Source organism: Trichosurus vulpecula, chromosome 5 (assembly GCF_011100635.1).
Source record: "Trichosurus vulpecula isolate mTriVul1 chromosome 5, mTriVul1.pri, whole genome shotgun sequence".
Classification (NCBI taxonomy): domain Eukaryota; kingdom Metazoa; phylum Chordata; class Mammalia; order Diprotodontia; family Phalangeridae; genus Trichosurus; species Trichosurus vulpecula.
This window is the reverse complement of record NC_050577.1, coordinates 83685278-83712057: the sequence shown is the minus strand read 5'-3', so window position 1 is coordinate 83712057 and position 26780 is coordinate 83685278. Positions and strand designations below refer to the sequence as shown.

General features: G+C 38.9%; 1 protein-coding gene across 2 annotated transcripts in view; it reads right to left on the bottom strand.

Annotated features, from left to right (window-relative positions):
• The window catches only part of VIPR2 (vasoactive intestinal peptide receptor 2), a 137677-nt gene that overhangs the window by 85009 nt on the left and 25888 nt on the right, over positions 1-26780 (bottom strand). For both annotated transcript variants that reach the window (XM_036761600.1, XM_036761601.1), the window contains exons 3-4: positions 6771-6878; positions 588-685 (exon numbers count right to left, since the gene is read on the bottom strand). In XM_036761600.1, the coding sequence (XP_036617495.1) occupies positions 588-685; positions 6771-6878 (206 nt within the window). The remainder of the gene's footprint in view (positions 1-587; positions 686-6770; positions 6879-26780) is intronic.

Sequence of the window (26780 nt, the reverse complement as noted above, 5' to 3'; positions counted from 1 at the left end):
AGTTTTTCACTTCATACATAGTCCTATACCTTCAGTAATTGACTATGTCTCTTCAAAATGAATCAACTCTTTTTTCTTTTAAAAATATTGGGTCTCTTTATCTTGCCCAGGCTAGAAATACCATGGTCTTTATGGATCTGATTCTAAGAGTGATCAGTATGAAAGTTCCAACCTGTTCTGTTTTTCCATTCATAGGCAGCCTGGTGGCTTTTTCCTCTCACGGGCTTACCATATTAGTGACTGATGTAGTATAGACACTTTGACTTCAATCCCAAGCCCTGTGATAGCTTAGAACTCCTAAACTCAAGCAATCCACTAGCCTCAGCCTCCCTATCAGCAGAAATTACAGGAGTGCGTCATCGTGACTGGTGTCAACTCCTTAACAAACAGTTATCGTGAAACATAGTAAAGAAAAATACAGAGCTTAATCACTGAGCTATTAGGAGTGTACTTAACTAGTTACAGAGTGAAAGAAAGTCAAGATGCTCTAAACAGGGTCAGAAGATGAGAGGAAAAAATCCAACTTTCCTGGATGAAGCAACAGCACAAAATAAAGCATGAAGGAAGAGATGGTGAACATATCTTACCTTATTATCATCTTCAAAGTCAGTATAGCCACAGGCACTTATGATATCTGGAAACATCTCTGACCATCCCTCACTAGTACAGTTTTTGCTGATATTTCCTGTAATACAAAATTCAGACATTTAATCTCTAGGTTTGTCAAATTGTGCCCATTAGCAATACTTCAATCAGCTGCAGACAAACGGTGGCTTCTTGGGTGAGCTTTGAAGACTGTACAGAATGGGAAGTCTTAAAGGACAGAACCTGCCCTGTCATAATCAGAAACACATCAATAGCTGACTTTTGATTATTTGGGAGCCAATTAAGAAGCTAGCCTATTATTCTGGCTTCTGGCTGCTACTTTTTCTCCCTCCTGCTGCCTGACTCCCAGCCATTGTGCTTCTCATTAGAACCAGAAAGTGGGAAGGGCAAGCTAGAGAGGGGGAAAGAAGCATAGCAAGAGAGAGGATGTTCAGATGTCCTCTGAATAGTGCATTTAATTCTTTCCTGCTGGGCACAATGAACATAAAGTAGCTACCCCAAAGCTGAATGGACTGCCTTGGAAGATACTGGGTTCTTTCCTTCTAGGGGTTTCCAGGCAAAGGGTAGATGGTACTTTTTGTCAGGTATTTTGCAGAAGGGATTCTGGTAGCCTGGGCTAGGTGGCCTCTGAGGCCCCTTCCGATTTTGGGAGACTGGGAATCTGTGACGAAGGAAACCTCAGAGCTGCCTCTCTAAGTTGAGAGGCAGGAAAGCCTAGTGTGTGGTTATGAGACTCTTCATGAATTCTCATTAGTTATATCTTCACCTCCTAATTTGACTCAGTGGAAGCTTGCTTCTCAGTTCCCACCATCTATTCACAAAGAAATTGTCTAGGCCCACCCCGTCCCTTCTGGGAAAACCAGAGAGATGAGATATTGCTTGTGGGACCCAGAGTCCATTGTACAGGTTCCCCAGAAAGTATACTGTTACATGAATGAACAAGTGAAGGATTCACAGTACTTCGGGCATGACAATGATTTCCATTGTTTGGCAAAGATTCCTCTGAAAGAATGCATCATAGCCCTTAACAATAATTTGCCCTTACACCCTCAGACATGGTGGATGTATTGGTTGATTTAACTTAATTTTCCTTTGTTACTAGGGGGTGTGTGTGTGTGTGTGTGTGTGTATGTATGTGTGTTTATGATGATTATAAAGGTGCAACAGAACACCTTCTTTCTCTTACCTCACTAACCATAGCTAACTAATATAGCTAACTAACCAGAGGTGATATCAATGCACAAGGCAGTATGAAGCATAGTTGTAACTAGGAATCCTAATCCACGAGGCAACTTCAGTACAGGCAAGAGGCAGTCTATCCAGATGCAATTGTTCCAGAAGAGTAGGCAGCCCCACGCACACCTGCCTCCAACCCATAGGTAGAGGTGGTGGAAGACAGTGGGCCCCAAGAGGGTTAGTTTGGCAGTAGTAATCTTGGAGAAGTAGGCCCAGGATCTGCCCAGGTAGTAGACCACCACAAGGCATGATGACAGATGCCTGCAAGAGTACCTTGGACAGGATGTAAGTACTTTATACCCTCCCTCCCCAGATGTGGGCACACTGGGAAAAAGCTCCAGTCACTCTGCCTAGCTACAGCTTCAGTCTGGAACTATCTATGCACACCCAATAGGACCTTTATATAGGTATGTTTTGTGCCCATGTGCTCAGACTGGTCAGGTGTGTATATTGTTCAGTGAGCCCCAACCTAAAAGGCGTAGTAGTAAGATCACTGGTCTTAAAGTCAGAAAACCTCAGAACAAGTCCCAACTCTTACATTTACTAATGTTGAGCCTATATAAGCAACCCCCTTACCCTCTTTGAGCCTTAGCTTTCTTGTATGTAAGATGGATCATGCTTGGCTTGTCTGCTTTGCCAGGTTGTTCTAAGGAAAGTGCTTTCTAAATTGTAAAGAACTGTACAAGTTACTACAATTAAAGCCATCTTTTCATTTCCCATGCAGTTTCATTCCTTCGGACTTCTCCATTGTGGCTCCTGCACTGGGTACCTTCAACTCCCTCCCTCAGCTTTTCACCTTTCTACTGTAAGGTCCTTGAGGGCAGGGACTACCTTTCTTTTTCATATTTGTATCCCTGGCACTTAGCACAGTGCTTAGTACATAGTAGATGCTTCAGAAATGTTTATTGACTGTTAAAGAATCAAAAATCCTCTAAAAGGCCCTAAAGAGCAAGCACTAATCTGGAAAAGAACATATTAAACTAAGCCTTTTTTCATAACTGTTGTCATAGCCAAAGAATTCATCACCTAGTGGTTAGCCAGTACCAATGCGTTTCTTCACACTTAGCTAGTCTAATCCTTAGAAAACCAACACAGTGAGTCACTGGGTCTCTCCAGTTTATAGATCTCTCCAGACCTTGCCCTCTGTTGTCACAACCTTTGAAAAGCAGTGTTAACCTCCATGCTACAAGAAGGCATGGTGGGAAGACTCTATGGGAGGACTCAACAAAGCCTGTTGACTTTATATGCCTTCCTAGTTACAAAGCCTTCGTGAAAGGATGCCAGTAAATTGGTCACCTTAGGGAAGGTGGGATGGACTCCCCCCCAATCACCACCCTGACTTAGAATTCTTTTAGATTCATTGAGTATTAGAGTTACTAAGATCTTTAGAGACCTTCATATCCAACCCCCTCATTTTGAAGAGACAACTGAGATTCAGAAAAGGGAAGTGATTACTGAAGGTCACACATTGCATTAATGGCTTGAATAACAGTCTCCTTGCTCTTAGTCCATTGCCATCTACACTGCTCTGTGCCACCTCATGACAGGTCCTCTCCTTTGGATTTTAGACTTTTACTAACACATCTGTAGCTAGTGGAGTAAGCATGAGACTCGCAGGAGAAAATGAATAGCTCTGGTACTTAAGGATTTCGTTACTGTTGTTGTTCAGTCATATTTCAGTTGTGTCTGACTCTTTGTGACCCCATTTGTGGTTTTCTTGGTAAAGATACTACTGGAGTCGTTTGCCATTTCCTTTTCTAGCTCATTTTACAAATGAGGAAACTGAGGCAAACAGTTAAATGACTTGTCCAGGGTCACATTGCTAATAAGTGTCTGAGGCCAGATTTGAATTCAGGAAGAGAAGCTTTCCTGGTTCCAGACTTGGCACTCTATCCACTGTGCCACCTAGCCTCCCCACTAGTGAAGGAAAGATTTCTCTTATCCTCCTCTCCCTTTGTCTATTCTGCCCCAGTTAACTCTCTAAAACAATAAGTTGGAGAGAATGTGTTGATCTGAATTATTAGAGAGAGTTTTCTTATATGGGAGTTCCACATATCAGTGAAATCACAGGTCATTTTATCCCTATTTCATATGTATTTTACAATCTTTATTTTGGAAAGATACCTTCTCAGTATGTGTCATTACTTTTAAGTGAGTTAATTTAGTTACAGAGGTTCAAAAAACCTTTGCTTTTCTAAAGATCCTTCCCCCCCAAAAGCCCTTCCACAATACTAGAGGTAATTCACTGCCATACTCTTTTGTTTTAAAGCAAAAAGCACTCATCATGTTATATTTGATTAGAAAACTTAATAATACTGCAAAGCAATCCAGATCCACAGCTGGATTCAAGTAGCACTCTAAAGTTTGCAGTCGTTATTTATTACTAAATTGTGAATCCTTGAAGGCGGGGATTATTTTTTGTCTTTCTTCGTATTCCTAGAACCTAGTGCAGAGCCTGACAAATAGTTGGTGCTTAATAGATGCTTGTGGACAAAGCCATGTATGTCAATCCTATGAGGTCAATGGTAAGGGTATTATTTCCATTTGCCAATAAAAAATCTGAAACTTTGTGAGGTAAAGTGACAACCAAGGTCACAAAGGTATAATCAGCAGGTATTATGAGGTTTCTCAGACCCCCAGCCTGCTTCTGCCTGGATCCTTGCAAAAGACTATCTAGAAGCCTTTATTTTGGTATGGCCAATGTGAAAATCACTGAACTGCTTTTGAACCCTTGTAACAATATTTTAATGCCATAATACAAGACTAGAAAAAGCCCAGATGACTCCAAGTAATTTAAAAATATTAGAACAAGAATCTACAGCCCAAAGTATTCAACAGGAATATTATTGATTTGATGAGGATTCATAAAAGCTCAGCCACTCTCAGGTTCTTAGACCTGGGAGACGATCAATGGTCTTAATGTAGGTAGATTCAACAACTCAGCATATGTTCAACCTACAAGATCATTTTCCAAGTCCTTTTCCTGCTGCTTTGGCAATAGACAGATGTGCTGTAATGAAGATTTATGCTAATGGTGGATAGAAGCAAGTAAGGAAGTGGGATATAGTGCTATCTTCTCTAAACTTTCTCTACATGGCCTCCCACTTCTATCTATTTCCTCTCACTCCAATACCATGTCACCCTCACCCAACCTCTGTTCAACCTGCTACAACATTATTGACCCTGCAAAAGTATTTCTTTTCATCATTTACCTAAGGCAAAAATAAATTACGCCCCTGTCTAGTAGTAATGTTGAAGTAGTAGTGTTGAAGGACTTGCCTTTTATTTCCCCAGATAGCCTTTTGCTTGTTACAAACACCTGAATTGCTTTGGAGAGCCTCCCTAGCAAGGATAGGGACATGGGCTGGGGTATAATACACAAGCAGGAGGACGGATAGAGAACAAGAAGTGGAGGATGTGTTCATCTAAAGTCTGCTGCTTAGAGATGTTCAATTTACCATGAGACCCAAGGAGCCAGTTCTTCTTTTACCTGATTCTATGCAGAAGCCCAGAGAAAAGATAAAATTTCAGCTCAAGTAAGATGTAGAATGGGACACTGAGGGTAGACAATAAACTAGGCAGCTAGGTGGCACAGTGGATAGAGTGCTGGCCATGGAGTCAGGAGGACTTAAGTTCAAATAGGACCTTGGACACTTTCTAGATGTGAGACTCTGGGCAAGTCACTTAACCCTGTTTTCCTCAGTTTCCTCATCTGTAAAATGCGCTGGAGAAGGAAATGGCAAATCACTCTAGTATCTTTGCCAAGAAAACCCCAAATGAGGTCATGAAGAGTTGGACAACTAATCAAATAAACAACTATAAGCCTGAATTCTAGCAAATGACAAGTTCCCCTAATCACTAACATTTGGGAGTCAGTCCATCTGTACATTACCAGTGACTCTGTAATACTAACACTGAGGATGACAAAAATTTCCTGCTCTCAGGTAAAGTCAACCGAAGAATTTCCCTCCATGGGCTTATGATATCTCAAACTGTACCAGTTTGTCAGATCAGAGAAATGGCCTGACAGGCTCTTATTTAGATCAGTGGTTGTACATTACAGTCAAGTTCACCTTCTTACTTTGGTTGTCTTCTGCTCTATAGTGGAGGCAGTTCTGGTGTGTTGCACAGAGTCCTGAATTTGCAGTCAGAAGACTAAGATTTGAATCATGACTTTGCTAACTTATGAGGAAAATCATTTCGGTTCTGAGGCTCTGTTTCCTTCTCAGGAAAGTGGGGATAATAATACCCACAGCACCTATTTCATACCTAGGGCGGTGCTGAGCCATCAAATGACTTAATATATTTAAAACTCTTTGTAAATCTGAAAGTGCTACATGAAGTTTAGCTATTGTTATCTATTGTCAGTGTTATCTCTCTGTCTCTATGTATAAGCACACAAATGTATGTATGATATAAATATATGTATGTATATACACATATTCCTACAGGTATGTATGCATAAAGACCTGTTATATGTACATAAACACATACACATAATTACCTGCTCCTACATACATATAAACACATATGCACAAATACATGTGCATACACACACACATATATACATACATATATGTGTGTATAACTATAAGTAAATAGATATGGATATACAGAGTTGGGCATTTCGCCTTAATTGTAAAGGGGATGTTACTCAAATGTCATTTTGGTGCTGATCTTTTCCTGGACAATCTCTTTTTCCTTCCTCTGATTTGGAAGAGATGAATGGCCCAGGGAGGAAGCTTTGTGTTTTCTCTAAAACTAACATTTATCAAAATCCAGCTGGAAGCTGGTCCCCATTCTCGGTATAAGTAAATGCCCAAGGGGGCTGATGTTCTGGCTTCTTTTTGCCTCAATAGAATCCATAGCATCTTTTGAAAAGAGTGTTCTGGAGAGCCCCAAGAATTCTCAACACAAACACACTTTACCTGGTTTGTTGTAAAAATGCCTGAACACTTTTGGACATGGAACTGTGACGGTCTCTCCAATGTCAGCCGGGTGCCAGCATGTAATATTATCCCAGACTCCACTACATGCTGTAACAGATAAAAAAGAGAGAGAGAGAGATAAGGGAAGTGAGAATAAAAAAGTTTAAATGAATGAAGGCTTAAAGAGAGAGCCAAGATTTAAATGTTAACATGATTTACAAAAATAATGTATAAATAGAAAATTTATAATTACACATTTATTTTTCAAATTCTCTTTCTCTAAAGGAAACCACCGGCACTGATTTTTATGGAAATTATATCACAATATTGTTTTGGTTCCATTAAAATAATTTTTGAGAATTTAAAAAATAAGGATCAGGAGTGGGAACATGTATGAACAAGTTAACCTATGTTTGCTAATGCCTGCATTTTACTTTTTGAGTTAAGTTCTCCCGATGCACAAAAGTGTGCCCTCAGTAAATAACTGGGGCTGTGAACCAGAGGCTCTAGTCCTGGTATATTAAGAATGACTGCAATCTGGTTGACTCTTGCCTCTGTCTTGCCTTACAGTTCCACTGCCTATTTAAGAGGGCTATGGTATGGTCCTCACTCTGAGCTCACTGGCACTGCCAGGTCAGGTTACAGGATTAAGGATGCCATACTAGGGAGAGTCTAGTACTGTCATTCTACTACTATCTTGACCCCCTTCTTGGGAGGAGGCCTGGAATATTGCCTCCCTACATATAACCCAGGGAACTGACTCATTTTTTCAAGGGTATAGACATCCTTCTGCTCCTTGACATTCGATGTGGTTATCAGTGTATCTATGGCTGGCTATTATGGGTCAGTTGACTTTGCCAGAGCTGATGACTCAGTTCAATTAAAGGCTTGAACTGTGGAATCTGTCAGTGCCCTATCCTATACTCTCTAACAACAACAACAACAAAGAGTAAGGATAATAGTATTTATAAAGCCCTTTAAGGTTTGCAAAAAGACTTTACAAATATTATCTCATTTTAGCCACACGGCAATTCTGTGATATAGATGCTATTATTATCATCCCTATTTTACAGATGAGAAAATTGTGGCAGAGAGAGATTTACATGATTTGCCCAGGATCATACAGCTTGGAAGTATCTGAGGTCAAATTTGAATTCAGGTTTTCTTGACTCCAGTGCACTACTCTAACCACTGTGTAACCTAGCTCGCTTTCTGTGTCTGGGGCCAGAGATCATCTTCTTTGCCATCGTTTTCTTGAGGGGCTGATCTGTTAGGTTGCCCGTGAACTACAGTTTTGGCTGCCTACACTGGGATGGAGGTTTCCTGTCACCTCAAAAGCTCTTTCAGAGCATTCAGTTGAACAATTTATCAGCAGATAAATTCTTCCAGTCAAATGGGCTCTTGAAGGACAGAGATCATTTTGGTTTTATTTCTAGAACCCACTGCAATGCCATGTACATACTAGGATCTTAATATATGTTTGTTGAATTGATATTCAATAAGAAACTTACTTGTTTTGGCCAGTCAGCATGCATCAAAGTAAACAACATTTCTGATTATTTATTATGGAGCTCACCATTATCCAATAATTGCATCATTATCATCATCTTCATCCCATAAGAGCAATGGATTTAGAGTCAAAGGACATGGGTTCAAATCCTGACTACCTCTTACTGCTTAAGTGACATTGGCTAAGCCAGTTAACTTTTCTGGGCCTCAGTTTTCTCATCAGCACAATGAAGGGAGCTGAATAGATTATCTCTTAGAGAACTTTCATCTCTAGATAAATGATTCTACAGACTTCATACATATGCATATAATGTGTTAGCCAAGGTTAAAACAAATTAAATAGACATAGTAGCTGACCTTCAGGAGTCTATAATCTAAAATAGATTGAATGCACTTGGAAAAAGCCACAATAGAACCAGACAAAAAATGAAGAACTGTAAAGGAAAACGAAACCTAGCAACATATAATAAATGTATAAGATGTGTTTGAGTACAGAGCATCTTGCATTTAAAAATACAGATGTGCCACTATAAACCAATTTTTGCAAATCAAAACTTTTTTTTTTTAAATTGAGTTTCATTACAAGAATGGAACCATGTTCCATTCAAATCCAAGCTATAAGAGGAAGCATACTGAGCTGAGAAGCAGAGGACCTGGGTTTGAATCCCAACCGTGCTATAGAGGTAACCTCAGTGTAATCTTGAGGAAGTTATTTCATCTCTCCGGTTTTCAGTTTCTTTATCATTAAAATCAGGGTTCCCTTCCAGATCCAGTCCTACAATCCTAAAAATAAGGCTCAGCTTAGGATAGCCAAACAAAAATATAACTAAATCATCCTTACACAAATAAATATTATAAACTTTTTTTTAAAAGCATCTGTTTAAAGGAAAATCATAATTTTCTTCAATGTTACTTTGAGACTCAAAAAAGGAATATTGCATTAGAAATCGAATTCCCTTGAGGTTAGTGACACATGAGCAGGAAATATGTCCTATCAGTAGAGGGCCTCTGTATTCTAAGCACAAATTCCCTATTAACGTCCCAAGCTTTTAAGAAGGAACTGCTGGACAATTGGTTGTATCTTGCAGAATCAGCAATGGGAATCCTGAATTAAGGGAGTCAGGACAACTGGTAAAATCAATCCATGTACAGGGTGATGGGAAAAGTCTGGTTACCTGAGGGTACGTAGAGAGGAATTTTGAAGGAGGAGGGGGAGGCTAAATACTTTTCCTCTTTTATTAAGAATGATACGCAGCTAGGTGGCACAGTGAGTAAAGCACTGGCCCTGGAGTCAGGAGGAACTGAGTTCAAATCTGACCTCAGACACTTGACACACTAGTTGTGGGACCTTGGGCAAGTCACTTAACCCCAACTGCCCTGCCTTCCCCCCTCCAAAAAATAAAAAAAAAATTAAGGGGTGACTAGATGGCCTAGTGAGTAGAGCACTGGCCCTGGAGTCAGGAGGACCTAAGTTCAAATTTGGCCTCAGAAACTTGACACAATTACTAGCCGTGTGACCTTGGGCAAGTCACTTAACCCCAATTACCCTGCCTTCCCCCCTCTGGAAAAAAAAAAGAATGATGAAGCAATCTGGTACTGCCTAAGAAATACAGTGCTTGATTAACGGAATACCCTAGGTACACAATATAAAGAAACAAATTAGCATAGTAAGCTGGGATTTGATAAACCCAAAGATCCTAGCTATTGGGGCAAGAACTCGCTACTTGACAAGAACTGCTGGGAAAACTGGAAAGCAGTCTGGCTGAAACTAGGCACAGACCAACATCTCACACTGTATACCAAGATAGACTCAAAATGGGCACATGATTTAGATGTAGCAAATTAGGAGATTATGGGGGAAAACCACTTGTCAGATCTATAGATAAGGAAGAATTCATGTCTAAACAAGAGATAGAGAAACTCACAGGAAGCAAAATTAATAATTTTGATGACATGAAATTAAAAATGATTTGCAGAAACAAAATCAATTCAGTCAAAATTAGAAAGAATACAGGAAACTGGGTAAAAATTTTATAGCAAATTTTTCTGATAAAGGCCTCATTTCTCAAATACTTAGGAAACTTAGCCAAATTTATAAAAATAAGAGCTATTCTTCAAGTGATAAATAGTCAAAGGACATGAACAAGCAGTTTTCAGAAGAAGAAATCAAAGCTATCAATAGTCACATGAAAAAATGCTCCAAATCACTATTGATTAGAGAAATGCAAGTGAAAACAACTCTGAGGTCCTACCTCACACCTTTCAGATTGGCTAACATGAGCAATGCAAAGAAATAAAAGAAAACAATTGAATGGGAAAGACAAGATCTCTGTAAGAAAATCAGACAAATGGGCATGATAAAAGACAAAAATAGTAGGGACTTAATAGAAGTAGAAGAGCTTCAGAAGAGGTGACAGGAATACACAGAGGAACTATACAAGAAAGATCTTAACATCACTGATAACCATCATGGTGTGGTTACTGATCTAGAGCTAGACATCTTAGAGAATGAAGTCGAGGGCCTTAGGAAGCATTGCTAACAGTAAGGCTATTGGAGGTGGTGGAATTCCAGGTGAACTATTTGAAATCCTGAAAGATGATTGTGTTAAAGTGCTGCACTCAACATGCCAGCAAATTTGGAATACTAAGTTTATGTAAATCCTAAAGAAGGACAATGCCAAAGAATGTTACTGAACAATTGTGCTTATCTCCCATGCCAGTAAGATTATGCATAAGCTTCTGCAACCTAGGTTCAGCAATATGTGAACTGAGAATTACCAGAAGAGAAGGCTGGTTTTCGAAGAGACAGAGGAGCTAAAAACCAAATTGTTAGCATTCACTGGATTGTGGAGAAAGCAAGGGAGTTCCAGAAAAAAAAATTACTTCTGCTTCATTGACTACACTAAAGCCTTTATCTGTGTGTAGCACAACAAAATATGGCAAGTCCTCAAAGAGATTGGAGTGCCAGATCATCTTACTTGTCTCCTGAGGAACCTGTATGCAGGCCAAGAAACAACAGTTAGAACCAAACATGGAACAACTGATTGTTTTACGATTGGGAAAGGAATATGACAAGGCTGTATATTGTTGCCTTATTTGTTTAACTTATATGCAGAGTACATCATGCCAGATGCTAGACTGGATGAATTAAAGGTCAGAATCAAGGTTGTCAGAAGAAATATCAACAATCTCAGAGATGCAGAAAATACAACTCTGATGGTAGAAAGTGAAGAATTAAGAAGCCTCTTGATGAGAGTGAAAGAGGAGAGTATAAAAGCTGACTTGAAGTTTAACATAAAAATAAAAAAAAATTAGAACTAAGATCATGGTAACTAGTCTCATCACTCCCTGGCAAATAGGAGGAGAAGAAATGGAAGCAGTGTTAGATGTTATATTCTTGGGCAGAAGACATAGCAGACAGTGACTATAGCCATGAAATTAAAGGTTGCTCGCTTTTTGGAAGGAAAGCTATGACAAATCTGGACAGCATACTAAAAAGCAAAGACACCACCTTGATGCCGTACGACCGTATAGTTAAAGCTATGATCTTCCCAGTAACAATGTAGGGCTGCAGGAGATGGACGATAAGGAAAGCTGAGTGCCAGAGTTGGTGCTTTCAAAATGTGGTCCTGGGGAAGAATTTTGAAGGTCCCTTGGACAGTAAGGAGATCAAATCAATCAATAATTAAATAAATTAATGAATAATATTCCCTGGAAGTTCAAATACTAAAGCTGAATCTTAAATACTTTGGCCGAATAATGAGTAGACAGGATTCATTAGAAAAGATCCTGATGTTGGGAAAGATTGAAGACAAAAGGAAAAGGGGACACCAGAGGATAAGACGCATAGATATTGTCACAGAAGCAACAAACATAAGCTTGGACAGACTTTGGGAGATAGTGGAGGATAGGAGGGGCTGGTGTACTCTAGTTCCATAAGGTCATGGAGAGTTGGACATGACTGAAAACAGCTGAACCACAACAACAAACATGACAGAAAATGAAAATGACAAATGCTAGAGGGGAGGTGGGAAGATCGGTACACTAAAACAGACACGTTGTTGGTAAAGCTATGAACTGGTCCAAATATTCTGGAAAACAATTTGGACCTATGCCTAAAGAGCATGAGTGCCCTTTGACCCAGCAATACCACTACTAGTTCTGTATCCCAAAGAGATTTTAAAAAAGGAAAAGGACCTATACGTACAAAAATATTTATAGCACACCGTGTGTGTGTGTGTGTGTGTGTGATGGCAAAATATTGGAAACTGATGCCTATGAATTGGGGAATGACTGATTATATGATTGTGATAGAATACTATTGTGCTGTATGAAATAATGGAGGGGATGATTTCAGAAAAACTCAGGAAGACTTATATGAGCTGATACAAAATGAAGTAAGCAGAACTAGAAGAATATTGCATATAGTAACAGCATTATTGTAAGGATAATCAACTGTGAAGATTTAGATACTGTGATTAATGGTCCAAGAGAGTTCCAAAGCATTCATGGTGAAAAAGGTTATGTACCGCCACAGAGAGAATTGATGAACACTGAGTGCATTTTGAAAGATTTTTTCCCACTTTATTTTTCTTACTTTTTTTTTTAGTAACATGGCCATATGGACAAATTTTTTTGCAGGACTTCATATAATGGTTATTGTTTTTCTTCTTAGTGGGTGAGCGAGAAGTAGACAGAGGGAGAGAATTTGGAACTGAAAATAATTTTTTAATTAAAAAAAAGAATCATGTCCACCAATCATTTTTGTCAGCTGTTTTGAAGGTTTGAGCTCAAAGACTTTAGGGAATGTGTCTTTTAAAAAAAACCAGATAATATTTTTGAACTATGAACTTGTAGGATTATGGGATTTAGAGCTACAAGAGCTCTAGAAGATTGTCTTATTCAACCCCCTAATTTCAAAGATGAGGAAACTGAGCCCCAGAAGGTCAACATGACTTACACAAGGTCACAAGGAGAGAAAGTGGAAGAGCTGGGATATAAACCTAAGTTCTCTGGTTTCAAATCCAGTACTCTTTTCACTATAAGAGGCTTCTTCCTTTAATATACTTACTGTCAAAGTAGGTACACTCAAATACAAACTAGGGACATAAATTTGTGCACCTTCCCCCTCCCCCCAATAGGTCTCCCTTCCTTGCCCAGGATGGTAGTAAAGTGTCACTCACTGCCCATCCCCACTGCTGATCTGCCCAGTAGTTGACCTCTTCTCAACTTCTTGGGCAGCCTGGTACTCCTCTCTTCTGTGCAGCTCACTATATTGGTTCTGTGTTGTCATCCAAATGACTTTATCTCTACTATGGCACAGAACTCTAGCTCTCAAGAGATCTACTGGTCTCAACCTCCCCAGCAGAGATCACAAGTGTGTACTACCAAACCCAGCAAGTTTATGTGCTTTGAATAGTTTTCTAGTATACTTATTTTATCCATTTTGATTAAATATTGATTGAATGTCTACTGTGTTTACAAGGGGCTATGTTAGGGACTATAGGCAGGGCACAAAGATGTATATAGCAGGTACCTGTAGTCAAGTATTTTTTAATCTAGTGAGGGAAATAATACACAGAGAGATAACTGGGACATAAAACAGTATGAATAAAGTTCTTTAGGCTTAGCTTGGCAGGAAGAGAACAGGAATTTAGATTAAGGTAATCATGACAGGATTTATGGAACTGATGGTACTGGAGCTAGGCCTAGAAGATAAGATAAAATAAGATATGGAAAAGGCTAAGATAACTATGGGTAGAGACTGAGGCAAGAGTGCTTCAGGCGCTGGGAAGGCTTAAATGGTTGTTGTTGTTTGTCCTTTGAAGAGGACACTGAATCAGGAAGGTGATGTCATGACTTGCAGGTGAATTGGATTTCAGTGAGGGAAGGCTGTGCAAAGTCACCAGCCTCACTCTCTTCTCTGCAGCTATCTGGATCCAGTGGCAATATACAGATCAGTATGACTGGAGATGGCCCTGGATGCAGAGGGAGACCTTGGCCTTTTTAAGCCAAGGTCTTTCCCAGGGTTAAATGGAAGTATAAAACGAAGGAAGCAGAAAGTATTTATTTAGAAAGCTTGTTAGATAAGTGAATGAAAGACTATATGAATGAATTCAATTTAATTCAACAAATTATTACTAAGGATCTACCATATACATAGTGTTATACTATATTCTGAGGAGACAAAGACAGTATCTGTCCTCAAGGAGCTACTGGGAAGAACTTAAGAGGAGAAGATGATTTTGGACTTGACTCTAGGATGGTGACGGGATTTAGGTGGAGATATCCACAGCAGGCAGTTTGTGATGTGAAACTACAATTTAGGAGAGAGATTACATCTCTCACATGTACACATACACATACACATACATGTATCCAACAGAGACATTCAATTCAACAAACATATACTGAGGCAGCTAGGTGAAGCAGTGAGACAGCACTCCTATGTCATTGTATGTACTGTGTACATGTATGTACTATGTATTATGCAATGCATTGACGATAAAAACAAAATGATCTATACCTTCACAGGGTTCCGTTCTACTGGGGAGAAACAACGTATACATAGATGAATTAATTCCAAGTATATGCAAAACAAATACTAAATAATTATAAGGTTGGAGGATCTCTTGCAATTTGGTGAATCAGGAAATGACAGGCGAGGAAACAGGGAGGGAACTTTGGGAAAAGTGGTTTAGTGAAATGAGTCATTGAACTCTGGTTCAAATCTTGACTCTTATTTTTCTACCTGTGTGACTGCAATCACATTATTTATCATCTCTGGGCCTCAGTTTTCTTATCTGTAGAATGAGGGCATCGGATTGGATAGCCTCTGAGGTTCTTTTCAACTCTAACTCTGTGATCCCATATGATCCCATAGAAATTTGGCTGTGGAGGGGAAAAAAGATACAGGATGACAGCCTTGGGGGATAAAAAAAATCAAGGAAAGGTTTTTTTTAAGGATGGGAGAGATCTAAACATATTTGTAGGCCGCAGCAAAGGAATTTGAAGATGCTCAGAGAGTGAATGAGATGTCAAATTTCTTGTTGGGATCAAGGGTTATGAGTAAAAGAGTTAGTCTTGGTAAGAAGAAGAGCTACTGTTTCCTCAGAGATTGAAGTAGAGAGGATGGAGGATAGTGTAGAAGACTTTTGGTGTGTGGAGTAGTAGAGATTCTTGAAGACAAGGATCACATCTTGGGTGTGTCCACTTCAGTGTCTTCAGTTCAATTCCAGAAAAGTCTGAGTGCCTGAACCCAAAATAGTCCTGTCTTGCACATATTAGGCACTTAATGCATTTCTGTTAGGCTGAATTTAAAGATGAACTGAGTAATTGAAGTTTCCAGTCAAGGTAACTGGGAGAATGCCAGTCATCTTTTTAAATGGGAAAATTAGTTGGAAGAGTTGTTTTGTTTTGTTTTGTTTGGGGGAGATGATGAGATCAGTTTTTGACATGTTTAATTTGAGTTACTAGCAGGTCATCTCCATGAAAATGTATAGCACAGATCTAGTACTGCAGTTCAGGGCATGGCCAGAGATGTAATTTTGGGAGTCATCCACATAGAATTGAAGATAGCTGAATGGACCAGATCACAGAAGAAAAGCATAATAGAGAAGATGATGGATAGGGTTGAAATGAAGCCTTAGAAGACGCCTCACCAATGAAGGGGGAAATTAGTGTAGTAATCCAAAATGGAAGCTAACTTACAAACAAACAACCACCACCAACAAAAACTATTTCTGTTCATCTTCGACACGCAGCATGCCAAGTTGTAAAAGAGAAACACTTCTTAATTATGGTTTTAGGCTAAAATTTAATTAATTTGCATTCTCTGAGCACAATTTGCCAAGCTACAGAGTAAAGCTAAGCTAGAATGAAGACTTTGAGCTGCAAATTTTTTTTGAAAAAAGTAGCTAGGAGTTGACTAATGTACGATTTGCCAGTCTTTTCTATCTGGGTGATTTTCTTGGTATATTTCATAAACATAAATTTTATGAGCTATATACAGTTTGAGAGACTAGAGAGGACTTTAACTCACCAATGCAAATTTTTCCCTCCTGCACCACATTGTAAATATCTTGAAGGCCGAGTTTCTTGCAGAGGTTTTGGTATTTTGTTTTTACATAACCAATATGTACCATATTATTCTGCATGGACTAGGCACTTAATAAATATTTATTGAATTATAAGCTCTTTGAGGGCAGGTGCTGTGTCATATGTGTATATGTATGTGTGTGTATGTCAATCTAACAATACACACAAGGAAAAAACGAAAATTGTTTATTTTCTAGACTATGAAATACAGTTTGATAGTGGCCATCCTTGTGTAATTACATATATCATTAGCAGACATTTCAAAGGGACATTGAGTCAGTTTCAGGACTGAAAAGGAAGAAGAAATGAAGCTGTAATATATCTGGAGAATTGTTGGATGTTTTCAATGATCTAGAATCGCTCTCTGACACCAAATGTGTGTATATACACATATGTGCATGTATGTGTATATACATATATGTATATCCGTATAAAACTACCAATATTTAGCCAGTAATGCTATATGACTGCTCATCATGACACACCACAATCTTTGAAGAACTAAAATTATGAGGCATACAAGAGTCAATAGAAAGACATTGTGGGCATAAGCAACCTACTGCATATTCTCAACAAAAACCAGTATACAAGAAGGGAATCAAAGTGCAATTTTAAGCCTTGGTAGCTTAACAGAATGTGAAATAGCAGGGCTGGTCATCATCCAATGAGAGAGAAGCTAAACACGTAGGCAGCTCAAGTGCTGCCCTGGAGACCTCTAGTCTACCTGGCAGATTCTCTGCGTAGGCTTTTGGGCTTATACAGATTCGGCCAGTACTTGCACAGGATGAAAAGGGCTGGATAAATTATGTTCTGCTCCAGCCATACCAGTGATATCATGTATATATTTAAATAATGATGTATATATCCCTTATAGCCTAGTTAGTATGTGATTTTGTTCGTAGTGGCCACAACTGATATTCACTAGATGAAAAAATTAATGGAGAAAGGCTGTTCCCCACATTTGCATACCCGTTATATGGATTTCAAAGTCCCTGATGGCCTTGAATTAATATTACAGTTTGTGGATCCTATCCCTTTTTCTATTTCACTAGGTCATAAACATTGCCTTTTATTATTAATAACTGGAAAAATTTGACATGATGTCTGCTTAAAAGTTTCAGGGTTACACTGAGGTTACAGTTTGTGAAATGACCCCTGTCCAAGTGAGCTGGCATGACAATCTATTAAAGGCCTTTTGCCAAAGGAGGAAGAAGCTAGTCCAGACTGCTCAGGTCTTTGATAGCATTCATGATGACATCATCAGGTCCAGGATTTATCAAGCACTCAAAGGGTATGTTAGTACAGTAATGATTTCACAAGTTTGAGCTCACATGGTACTTGAAGCATTTGGTCACTAAAAGTCATAAGCTTAGATTTCTATTAAATAGGCCACTAGTGTGGATCATCAGGGAACTATAAATTAAAGGCAGAGCATACTAGCTCAGCAAATTGATTTTTAAAGTTTTTTTTTAATGTTATCATTTTCTTGCATTAAATGTCCATAAGTATCGAACAAAAAATGTCCTTTGTACTTAGTAATGCCTTGACAATACAACATAAATAAGCGGACTTTTCTAACTTTCCCCCCTCTCCTCACTGGCATGAAAACAAAGAAATGGTCTCAGAGTTATTTCTAGAAAAGATTTAAAAGAAAAGAAAGCAAGAATAACAAATATTACTGCCGTTAGGGGCTCCTTTACTTCTAAACTGGTAGATGATGCAGTCCAGGTATCAGCAAACTGCAGTCAAATCCAGCCCCACCTGGTTTTTTTTTTTTTGTGTGTGTGTGTGTGTAGCCCAGAAAACTAAGAATGTTTTTTTTTTTATTTTTATTTTTCATTCTTGGCTTCCCAGGCCATACAAAAATAGCTGTCTGACTGAGTTTGGCTTGTGGGACATATTTGGCTGACCCCTGGCGTAGTCTATCAGAAGGTACATTTCAACTAGATGGGACAGGCAATCTGGATCACACTCATGTTTTGAAGTATTAAGGGAATAAACTTGTTCTCCTCAAACCTAGAAATCAGACCTAGAAATGGGTAGAAGTTGCAGAACTCCAGATTTTGGCTTGATATAAGGGAAAATCTTCCTCCACTCCAAAGTGGAATGGGCTATCTCAGGAGATAGTGGGTTCTTCCTTTGTGGAAGTCTTCAAGTGGATACCACGTAGCCACTTGTCAGGACTTTTGAAAAGGGCATGGCCAGCCAATCAAAGAATGCAGTGTACTAGATGAGCCTGTAAGGTCCTTTTCAACTCTGAGAGTCTTTGAGATGTCCCTCTTTCTCTGGCCCATCTTATTCCTCTTCTGCTTTCTTGGACTTTTTTTTTTCATTATTGCCGATTTTTATAAAATTTCCAGTGCTTAACATAATGCCTGACACATAGAATTGAATAAATATTTGTTGGGGCAGGGAGGGAGATAAGACATTCTCTGAATGTCATTTTTTTCAGATGGTTGAAGTATTTGAACTATAAATGTTGATGGTAACAAAGAATTTGTCAAGACTTCAGCTACATAAAGATCAGCTGGCTTGTGCTGTCTTCCTTCCTGCCTACCATAAAAACAGCCCTCAGGTCCTTTCACTATAAAGAATGACTGCTATGTGGATAGGGAGCAGGGAGAGCATTTGTGATATGCAGATATTTTAAAGAGTCTGTTGTAAGCAGATCAGCAAAGCAATTTCCAAGGGCCATCTGTCAGAACGTGGAAATAGCTTTGCTATGTAAAACTTCTCTTTGTAATGGTATTAGTTATAATGGGATATTACCTGTTTAGAATAATGTTTCTTTTAGTTACCAAAAAGGAGGTCAGTGGCTTTCTCCTTGTTTTGAAGTTGAATGTTCAGCTCTGTACTTTGATTACCACATCTTCATGGAATGTTAGAGCTGAAAGGGACAATGCCTGGGACATTCTCCCTCCTTACCTCTTAGCTTTCCTGGCTTTTTTCAAGACTTAGCTCCAAGCCCATCTTCTACAGGAAGCCACAGATTCTCCTCCCACAACCCCTTGGGGATTATCTTTCATCTTTTCTGTATATATCATGTACGTGTATTGTTATTTATATATTGCCTTCTTCATTTGAATATAAGCTCCTTGAGGGCAAAGACTGTTTTTTGCCTTTCTTAGTGTCTGGAACATGGTAAGCAATTAATAAATGCTTGCTGACTGACTGATTGATGTATACTGAAAAGGGACCATAGAGCTCACCTTGTCCAATTCCCTCATTTTACAGATGAAGAAACCAAGGCTCAGAGGGATTAAGTGAGTTACCCAAGGTAACATAAGAATAGACTTTATCATTGTCATGGATTTAAAGCTATAAGAAACCTAGAGATTATCTAATCCAACTCCCTCATTTTACACATGAAAGAACTGAACCTTTAGGAGGCTAAGTAAGTGGCCTGCCCAAAGGTCCTAGAGGTGGTAAGAGGCAGAGCCGAGACTGGAACTCCCCCAGGTCATTCGATTCTGAATCAAGCACTCTTTTCATAGTACCATGCTATCTTAGAAGTCGCCTACTCCAACACCTTTATTTTATGGATCTGAGACTAGGCAAGAAGTTAAATCGTGTGCCCAGAGTCCGATAGCTAATTAGCAGCAGATCCAGGAAGAGATCCCCAGTTTGGTGTCCTTTCTCACATGCCATACTACTACTCTGTCCTCCTAATAGAATAGAAAACTAATATGTAAATACTTAAAAAAATCAGTCAACTTTTAATTGATAGAAAAAGGACAGCAAATAAGTGTGTGTGACTTCACACAGCAACAGTCAGCTCTGACTGGTGAGCATTTAGAACTCCTCTGGAGTAAGTTAAGTTGCTGCTCAGGGAAGATGAGGTACTAGCAGAAACATTAGTGGGGCTCATTAGCAAGGAGCAATAGAGAATGAATGGAAAGATGAGAGAGGCCACTGTTTGAAAAAAAGCTAGCTATGCTCTGCCAGCTAGAGAGAAAATTTTTTGTCTGGGTTGATTCAAGCCAGAACATATAACCAAAGGTCACAGAGAGGGGAAAAAAAAAACACTTCCAAAAAATGAATTTAATTCCTGCCTGTCCCTACCCCTCCCCATCCCTGGCTTTATTTACCATTCATTTCATTAGCTTCTCCATCCTTAAAATAGGTATCATTCAGTGCCAGAGAAAATTTTAAAAAGAAAGAAAGGAAGCAGGGAAGAAGGAAGGAAAGAAGAAAAGAAAGAAGGAAAGAAAATATCCAACAATATGGATATCTGACCAAATGAATACTTTTAAATTCTATATATGAAGGAATAAAAATCATAATCTAACAATACACACTAACATAATATTCATATAAATAAAGTAATACTACCTGATAGGTGTTTCGTTATTAAATATAGAGAGAACACTGGCCTTACAGGCAATGTGCAATGTATCCTCACATTTAAAAAAAATCTCGAATCTCTCTTTCTTCTTTCCAAGAAAGCCATCCACTTTTTCATATCTCTTTAATTTTTCAAGGTACAATCCCACTCTCTTAAATTGACACTCCAGCCTCTTTATTCTCATTCACAGGGTGTCAAAATAAATCATAAAATGACCTTCATAGGTTCTGGAATCTGAAAAGGGTACTGGACTCAAAGCTAGGAAAGATTTGGGTTCAAATGTTATCTCTAAAATGTATTAGCTGATTAGTAAGTTACTTAAACTTTGAACTACAGTTTTCCCATCTGTAAAAAGGGGATAAAAATGCCTATAGTGCCTACCTTGTAAGGTAGGGTCAAATGAACATCTGCTATTATTATTATCATTATTTGAATCCGGAAAGCCTGAGCTTAAGTCTCAGTTTTGTCACTGACTATCTACATGACCTTTGGCAAGTCTCTTCATCTCTCTGGGTCTGAGTTTCATCAACATTGTAAAATGAGGGTGTCAGAATCAATGATGTAGAAGTCCTTTTCAGACCATCAAGCAATCAAGCAACCAGCATTTATTAAACATACCTATTATATTCTAGACACTGTTCCAGATGCAGGGGATATAATGCCCCAAATTAAACAGTTTCTGCCCTCTAGGACATGAAAATCCTTATGCCTTCTACAACTTTTGTAACTTGTCCCCATTTAATGCCTTAGACAATGCTAAATGTGTTGTACATACTTAATAACATGGTGGTTCACTAAGTAGAAAAGGGGGTCTGGTGGTGGTAAATAAGCTCCTTGGTGAAGAATGATAGGCTAAAAATTTCCTTAGGGACCACTGAGTGGCACCTTTGTCTTCTTAAGTCATAACTTGAGTTAGAGTTGCTCCAGCATGAAGTATCTAGGAACTCCAACAGGTACACCCGCTGTTAGTGAAATCAAGAACCAGGCAACTTGGGAACAAATGTGGTCTGCTACTCATGAGGCCAGGATGTAAACGCAGACTCTAGTCACTAACTGCCACCTGCCACCCTGCAAGCACAACAAAGAAGGTACACACTTTTTGTCCTTTTGTATCTGTGTCTGTATGAATTTGTGTATCTTCTCCAAACAAGGGATCTCAAAAGGGCTAGAGGAATGTTCTTTTGGATAAAGGGAATCAGGTGGCTATAGTTAATTATTTTTCCCCTTAGAAAGTGAATCAATCTTAGCTTTCCAGTTTAAGTCCTAGGTAAGGCTATTTGAAAACTGATCAAAATAGAGCAAGGATTCTTAACTTTTGGGGTCATGAGCACCTGGGATGGTCTGGTGCAGCCTACTGACCCCTACTGTGAATAATGTTTTTAAATGCCCATGAAACACACAGGATTACAAAGGAAAGCAACTGCACTGTAATACTGTTATGTAACATTACTAGGATCACACAGAGTCAGACATGACTGAAACAACTGAACAACAACATAAAAAAACAAAACAAAACCAAAAATCTAGAAACCCAAGTTCAGGACTCTGGGTTAAGAAACCCTTTAGGGAAGGGTAAAAAAAAATGACAATAGAAGACTCCTTAGGAACCATGGAATGTCAGGCTTCCTCACATACCACATGCCACATGTCAAGCCTGGGTCTGGACAGCCTCTGTCTTGGCATCCTTAGTCCAAGTGACTGACTGGCTACTAATAAAAGAAATCAGGAAGGGCAAATGTTGCATCAATAACAGCTTTGCTGTGACTGGGCCCTATTTTTGGACACTTTAACAATATCTTTGAAATACCTCTCCTTGCTTTCTGCTTTTTTGTTCTTTGAAGATGCTAACTGGCTGCATTTCACTTGTCTGTGTTCGATTAAGAAGAAGCTAAGGCCCTACTTCTATAAAGCAAAGCAGAGAGGAGGTAGGTCTGAAGATGCTTCTGACTTAGTAGGTGTCGATGAAACCAATGCCCTATCTGGGCTCCTCCCACCTTAAGAAGGGAGAACTATATGCTTGGCACATGTTTCTTATATGTACATGTTCCCTGAAGAAGTTGTTGCTGACACTCTACCACTCCCTACTAAGAAACCCTTGCCCCTCCCTATTCCTCTCAAGCTAGTTAAGAAGGTTTTTCATCAGCTTAGAATCTAGATGCCGAGTGGCATAAAGGATAGAAAGCAGGGGTTAGTATTTTTGATAGCTGTGGGTTAAAATTCTACCTCTGACATGTATTTTGTGAACCTGGGGAGGTTATTTAACCTCCATGTGTTTCGAGCAGCAATAATGTTTACCCACCACTGGGATAATGGAAAGAACACTGGCTTTGGAAATGGAAGTCCTGGGCTCAAGGCCACCTGTGTAACCTTAGGCCAATCCCTTGACTTCTTTTAACTTTACTTTCCTCCTCTATAAAATGAAGGGGGTTAGGCAAGATCAAGGAGTTCTTAAGTTGGGGAGTCTGTGAACTTGTTTTTGAAAATTTATTTTAAAAATATTTTGGTAACTGTATTTAATATAATTGTATTTTAATAAAACTGAATATAATTCAGTGCAATTGAATCCTTTGAAAATGTGTTATTTTATGCATTAAGAACATTATTCTGAAATAGGTTCCACTGTCTTCATCAACCTTCCAAAGGGGTCCATGATAGTCAGTCAATAAACATTTATTAAGCATCTACTATGTGTAAGGCACAGAGATAAGAGCTAGGGCTGCAAAAAGAGGCAAGACTCAGTCCCTGCCCTCAAGGAGCTCCCAATCTAATAGTCACAATCAGAATTAAAAACCCCTGGACTAGATAGTCTCTAAGTTTCCCTATGGCCCTAAATCTACGATCTGTCATCCCACTAAGTCAAAGACAGGTTGAGATTTGAGTTGGTAGGACAGTTTTCATGCCAGGAATTCTCCAAGCATACGAAATCACAAATCCCTTGTGCATTTATGCAATGTACACAAATCATTATAACGGGGGCATACACATATGTAGCCTTTATCTTTGGATCTGAAGGCAATGGGGGTAACAAAAATACACATGTGGTGGTAGATTTGGGAAAACCAACAGCCCTTCTTGCCACCATGAAGTTGGTAGCTATAGTTACTACTTGGCAGTATTCTGATGTTGTTTTTATGGTTCCCTCTGACTCATCTTTGCTGAAAAACAACCAGTCTCAAAACAATCCCTCTCCTGATTGTTATGTTCCATTCTGCTCTACCATTTCCCAACAGCCCACAGCTCAAATCCATCACGATTAAGTTATTCTTTAGAACTTCTTTAAGAGTTTCTCAACCCACCTCATTCACTGTGAGTGCATTGCAGTAATGAATGAATGAATCAATGAATCATTAAGCATTTATGAAGCACATAGTACTCTGCTAGTGATACAAAGAAACATGAAAACAGTGCCAGCCCTCCTGGAGCTTGTATTCTCTTGGGGGAGATGGTCTAGAAGTGACCATGGTCTTTCTTCCTTTTATATTAGTCTGAGCACATATCCCACTTGGTGGAGCAAGGTTGCAACAAACCCCTTCATATTTTACTACCTTTCATGGCCCCCTTGTCTTGCTGTTTAATGTGGAATAAGGATTACATCTACTGAAAGTCTTGTTGGACACATGATGGCATGAAGGTGATCTTTGGTTGTCAAGAACTGTGTCAGCGGCAAGCTCTGGCACTGGCAAGCTACCAAGAGGAAAGGCAGGTTTGGTGGTGGAATAATTATGTGGCAGTGGTTTGTCAACTAAATCTATAAGGGCTCATCACCACGCTAGCCATAGGGTGACATGTTCTTGGCCAGAGCAATTTTTGATGACTGTCTTCTAAGTCATTGAGGGGTTCTGTAAAGTGATGAAATCATGTTAAGTATTAAGGAATACAAAGTTCATGTGTAATACTAATGGATGGAGCCACTCAAGAGACCAGAAGGATTATCTAGATCTCACAGCGATGAGAAAAATAAAACACTAGGACTACTTGATAGACCTTCACTTTGGTCCTAAACACACTGGTGCTGTGCTCTGTCTTCTAGTCTCTCAGAAGACATATTTATTCTCTTGGTTTGGTTTTCTTTTTAGAGCTTCAAAGGGATATAGTAATGCTTAGTGTCTGCTAATTGCCTCCTCTTCCTGAGGCTTCACTGAGATTTCGGAGAAGGAATGCCTCAGAAATCTACTTTCAAACACACACTAAAGTTACAGTACCCAGGGCCTTGTTTCATCAAAGGCAAATTCCTATTGTGATCTATTTTACCTAAGTAATATTCCCAGCTGACTCCTTGCTAACCAGAGACAAGAGACTAATTAGGGCTACACAGAGATCATTCTAGGGGCAACACACAGACAGAACTCATTCCCCCATGGTCCAAATATCATGGAAAGAAGCCATGTCACTCAAGAGGCAATGAAGGGAGAGGAACTAGAAACTACCATGGATTTGGACACTACCTAGTAATGTCTTTATTCTTGTCAGTCTATAAAACAGTAATAATAATAATAATAATTAGCATCAATTGGGGTCTTGCTTGATCTTTGTGACAGCTCTGTAAGGGAGGTACTATTATTATCTTTACAAATGAGAAAACTGAAGCTGAGGGAAATAAATTTATTTGCCCATGGAGCAGCTAGGTGGCACAGTGAGTACAGTGCTGGGCCTGGAGTTCAGAAAGACCTGAGTTCAAATTTGACCTCAGACACTTACTAGCTATGTTAGTCTGGGCAAAACAACGACAAGGATTTGAACTCATATCTTCCCCTCTCCAAGTCCAGCGTCCTTTCCAACATACAATCCCAAGGGTAAAATAACACATTCAGGCTCCACTTAGACTATGTGGCTGGTCTTAGATGACCACAGATGATTTCTTAAATGAAATTGTCTTTTATACACTCTTCTAGATTCCTGGAGAGGAAACATGGCACAGTGGATGGAGAGCTAGCTAAAAAGCCAGGAAGACCAGCATTCAACTCTTTGCCTCTGACACATGTAAGTCACTTAATCTTCCAAGACTAAGTGTTGCAGAGAAGGTGGCAAAGCACATTAGTAAGAGTTTCCTCACCTGGGAGTTTCCTATACTAATGAAATCATAAGTGTGGTCCTTCTCCTATTCCTTTCAATGCCTGTCCTCAGGTGAAAATCAAAAATGTCTTCCCCAGGCTGCTGGCCTATGTTCTCTGAACACTCGCATTCTTGTTTTTTAATTAATTATTTTTTCAAATGAAGATCTGACTTCTGTTCTTCAACCTCCCCTTACCACCACCCATAGAGAAAGCAAGAAAAACAAATCCATGTTACAAATATATAGTCAAAAAAACAAATTCCTGCATTGACCATATCAAATGTATACGTATATATGTAAACATATACAAAGTATATATAGATACACACACACAAAATACATACATACACACAGATATGCACACAGCATATGTGTGTATATATGTATACACATACCCACATACTTTGAAAGGCTTAGGAACTCTGAACACAATCATCAATAATTCCAGAGGACCCATGATGAAATATGAAATGATGAAAATATGTGTATACATATATTATGCTCACGAAATACATGAGTTCTGTTGATCTGAGCTATTACATCTAGTGTAATCAAGCTTCTCCCAACTTATGTTATCTTTAGTTCCTAAAAAAATCCCAAATATTCTGAACATCAGTGTCAACGGTTATGTTGCTAACAGTAGAAAAGGAGAATTTTTTTCTTTTTTTGTAATATGGCTAGGTTTCTTCTCGCAGTGGGGCTAGCTTTATAATATACTTAGGTCTGTGATATCAGTAGATGTGTTTCTATATGTTCGTTCTGTATAGAATTTGAAATTTTGATCTGGAAATACCTTAATTAACAATGTAATTGCCAAACTTTCCAACCTTTCCACTGCAGAGTGCAGTACTTTGCAAACAGAAGTTTAATAAATCTTTATTTATAATTAAATTGGGTAAATTGCTATTATCAAGAGCGAAGTAAAGTATTTTAAGAAAAAGACAATAACATGAACAACAAATAAAAATCCCTGGCATAAGTAGTCAGTGTAGTTTGCTAAAAGTTG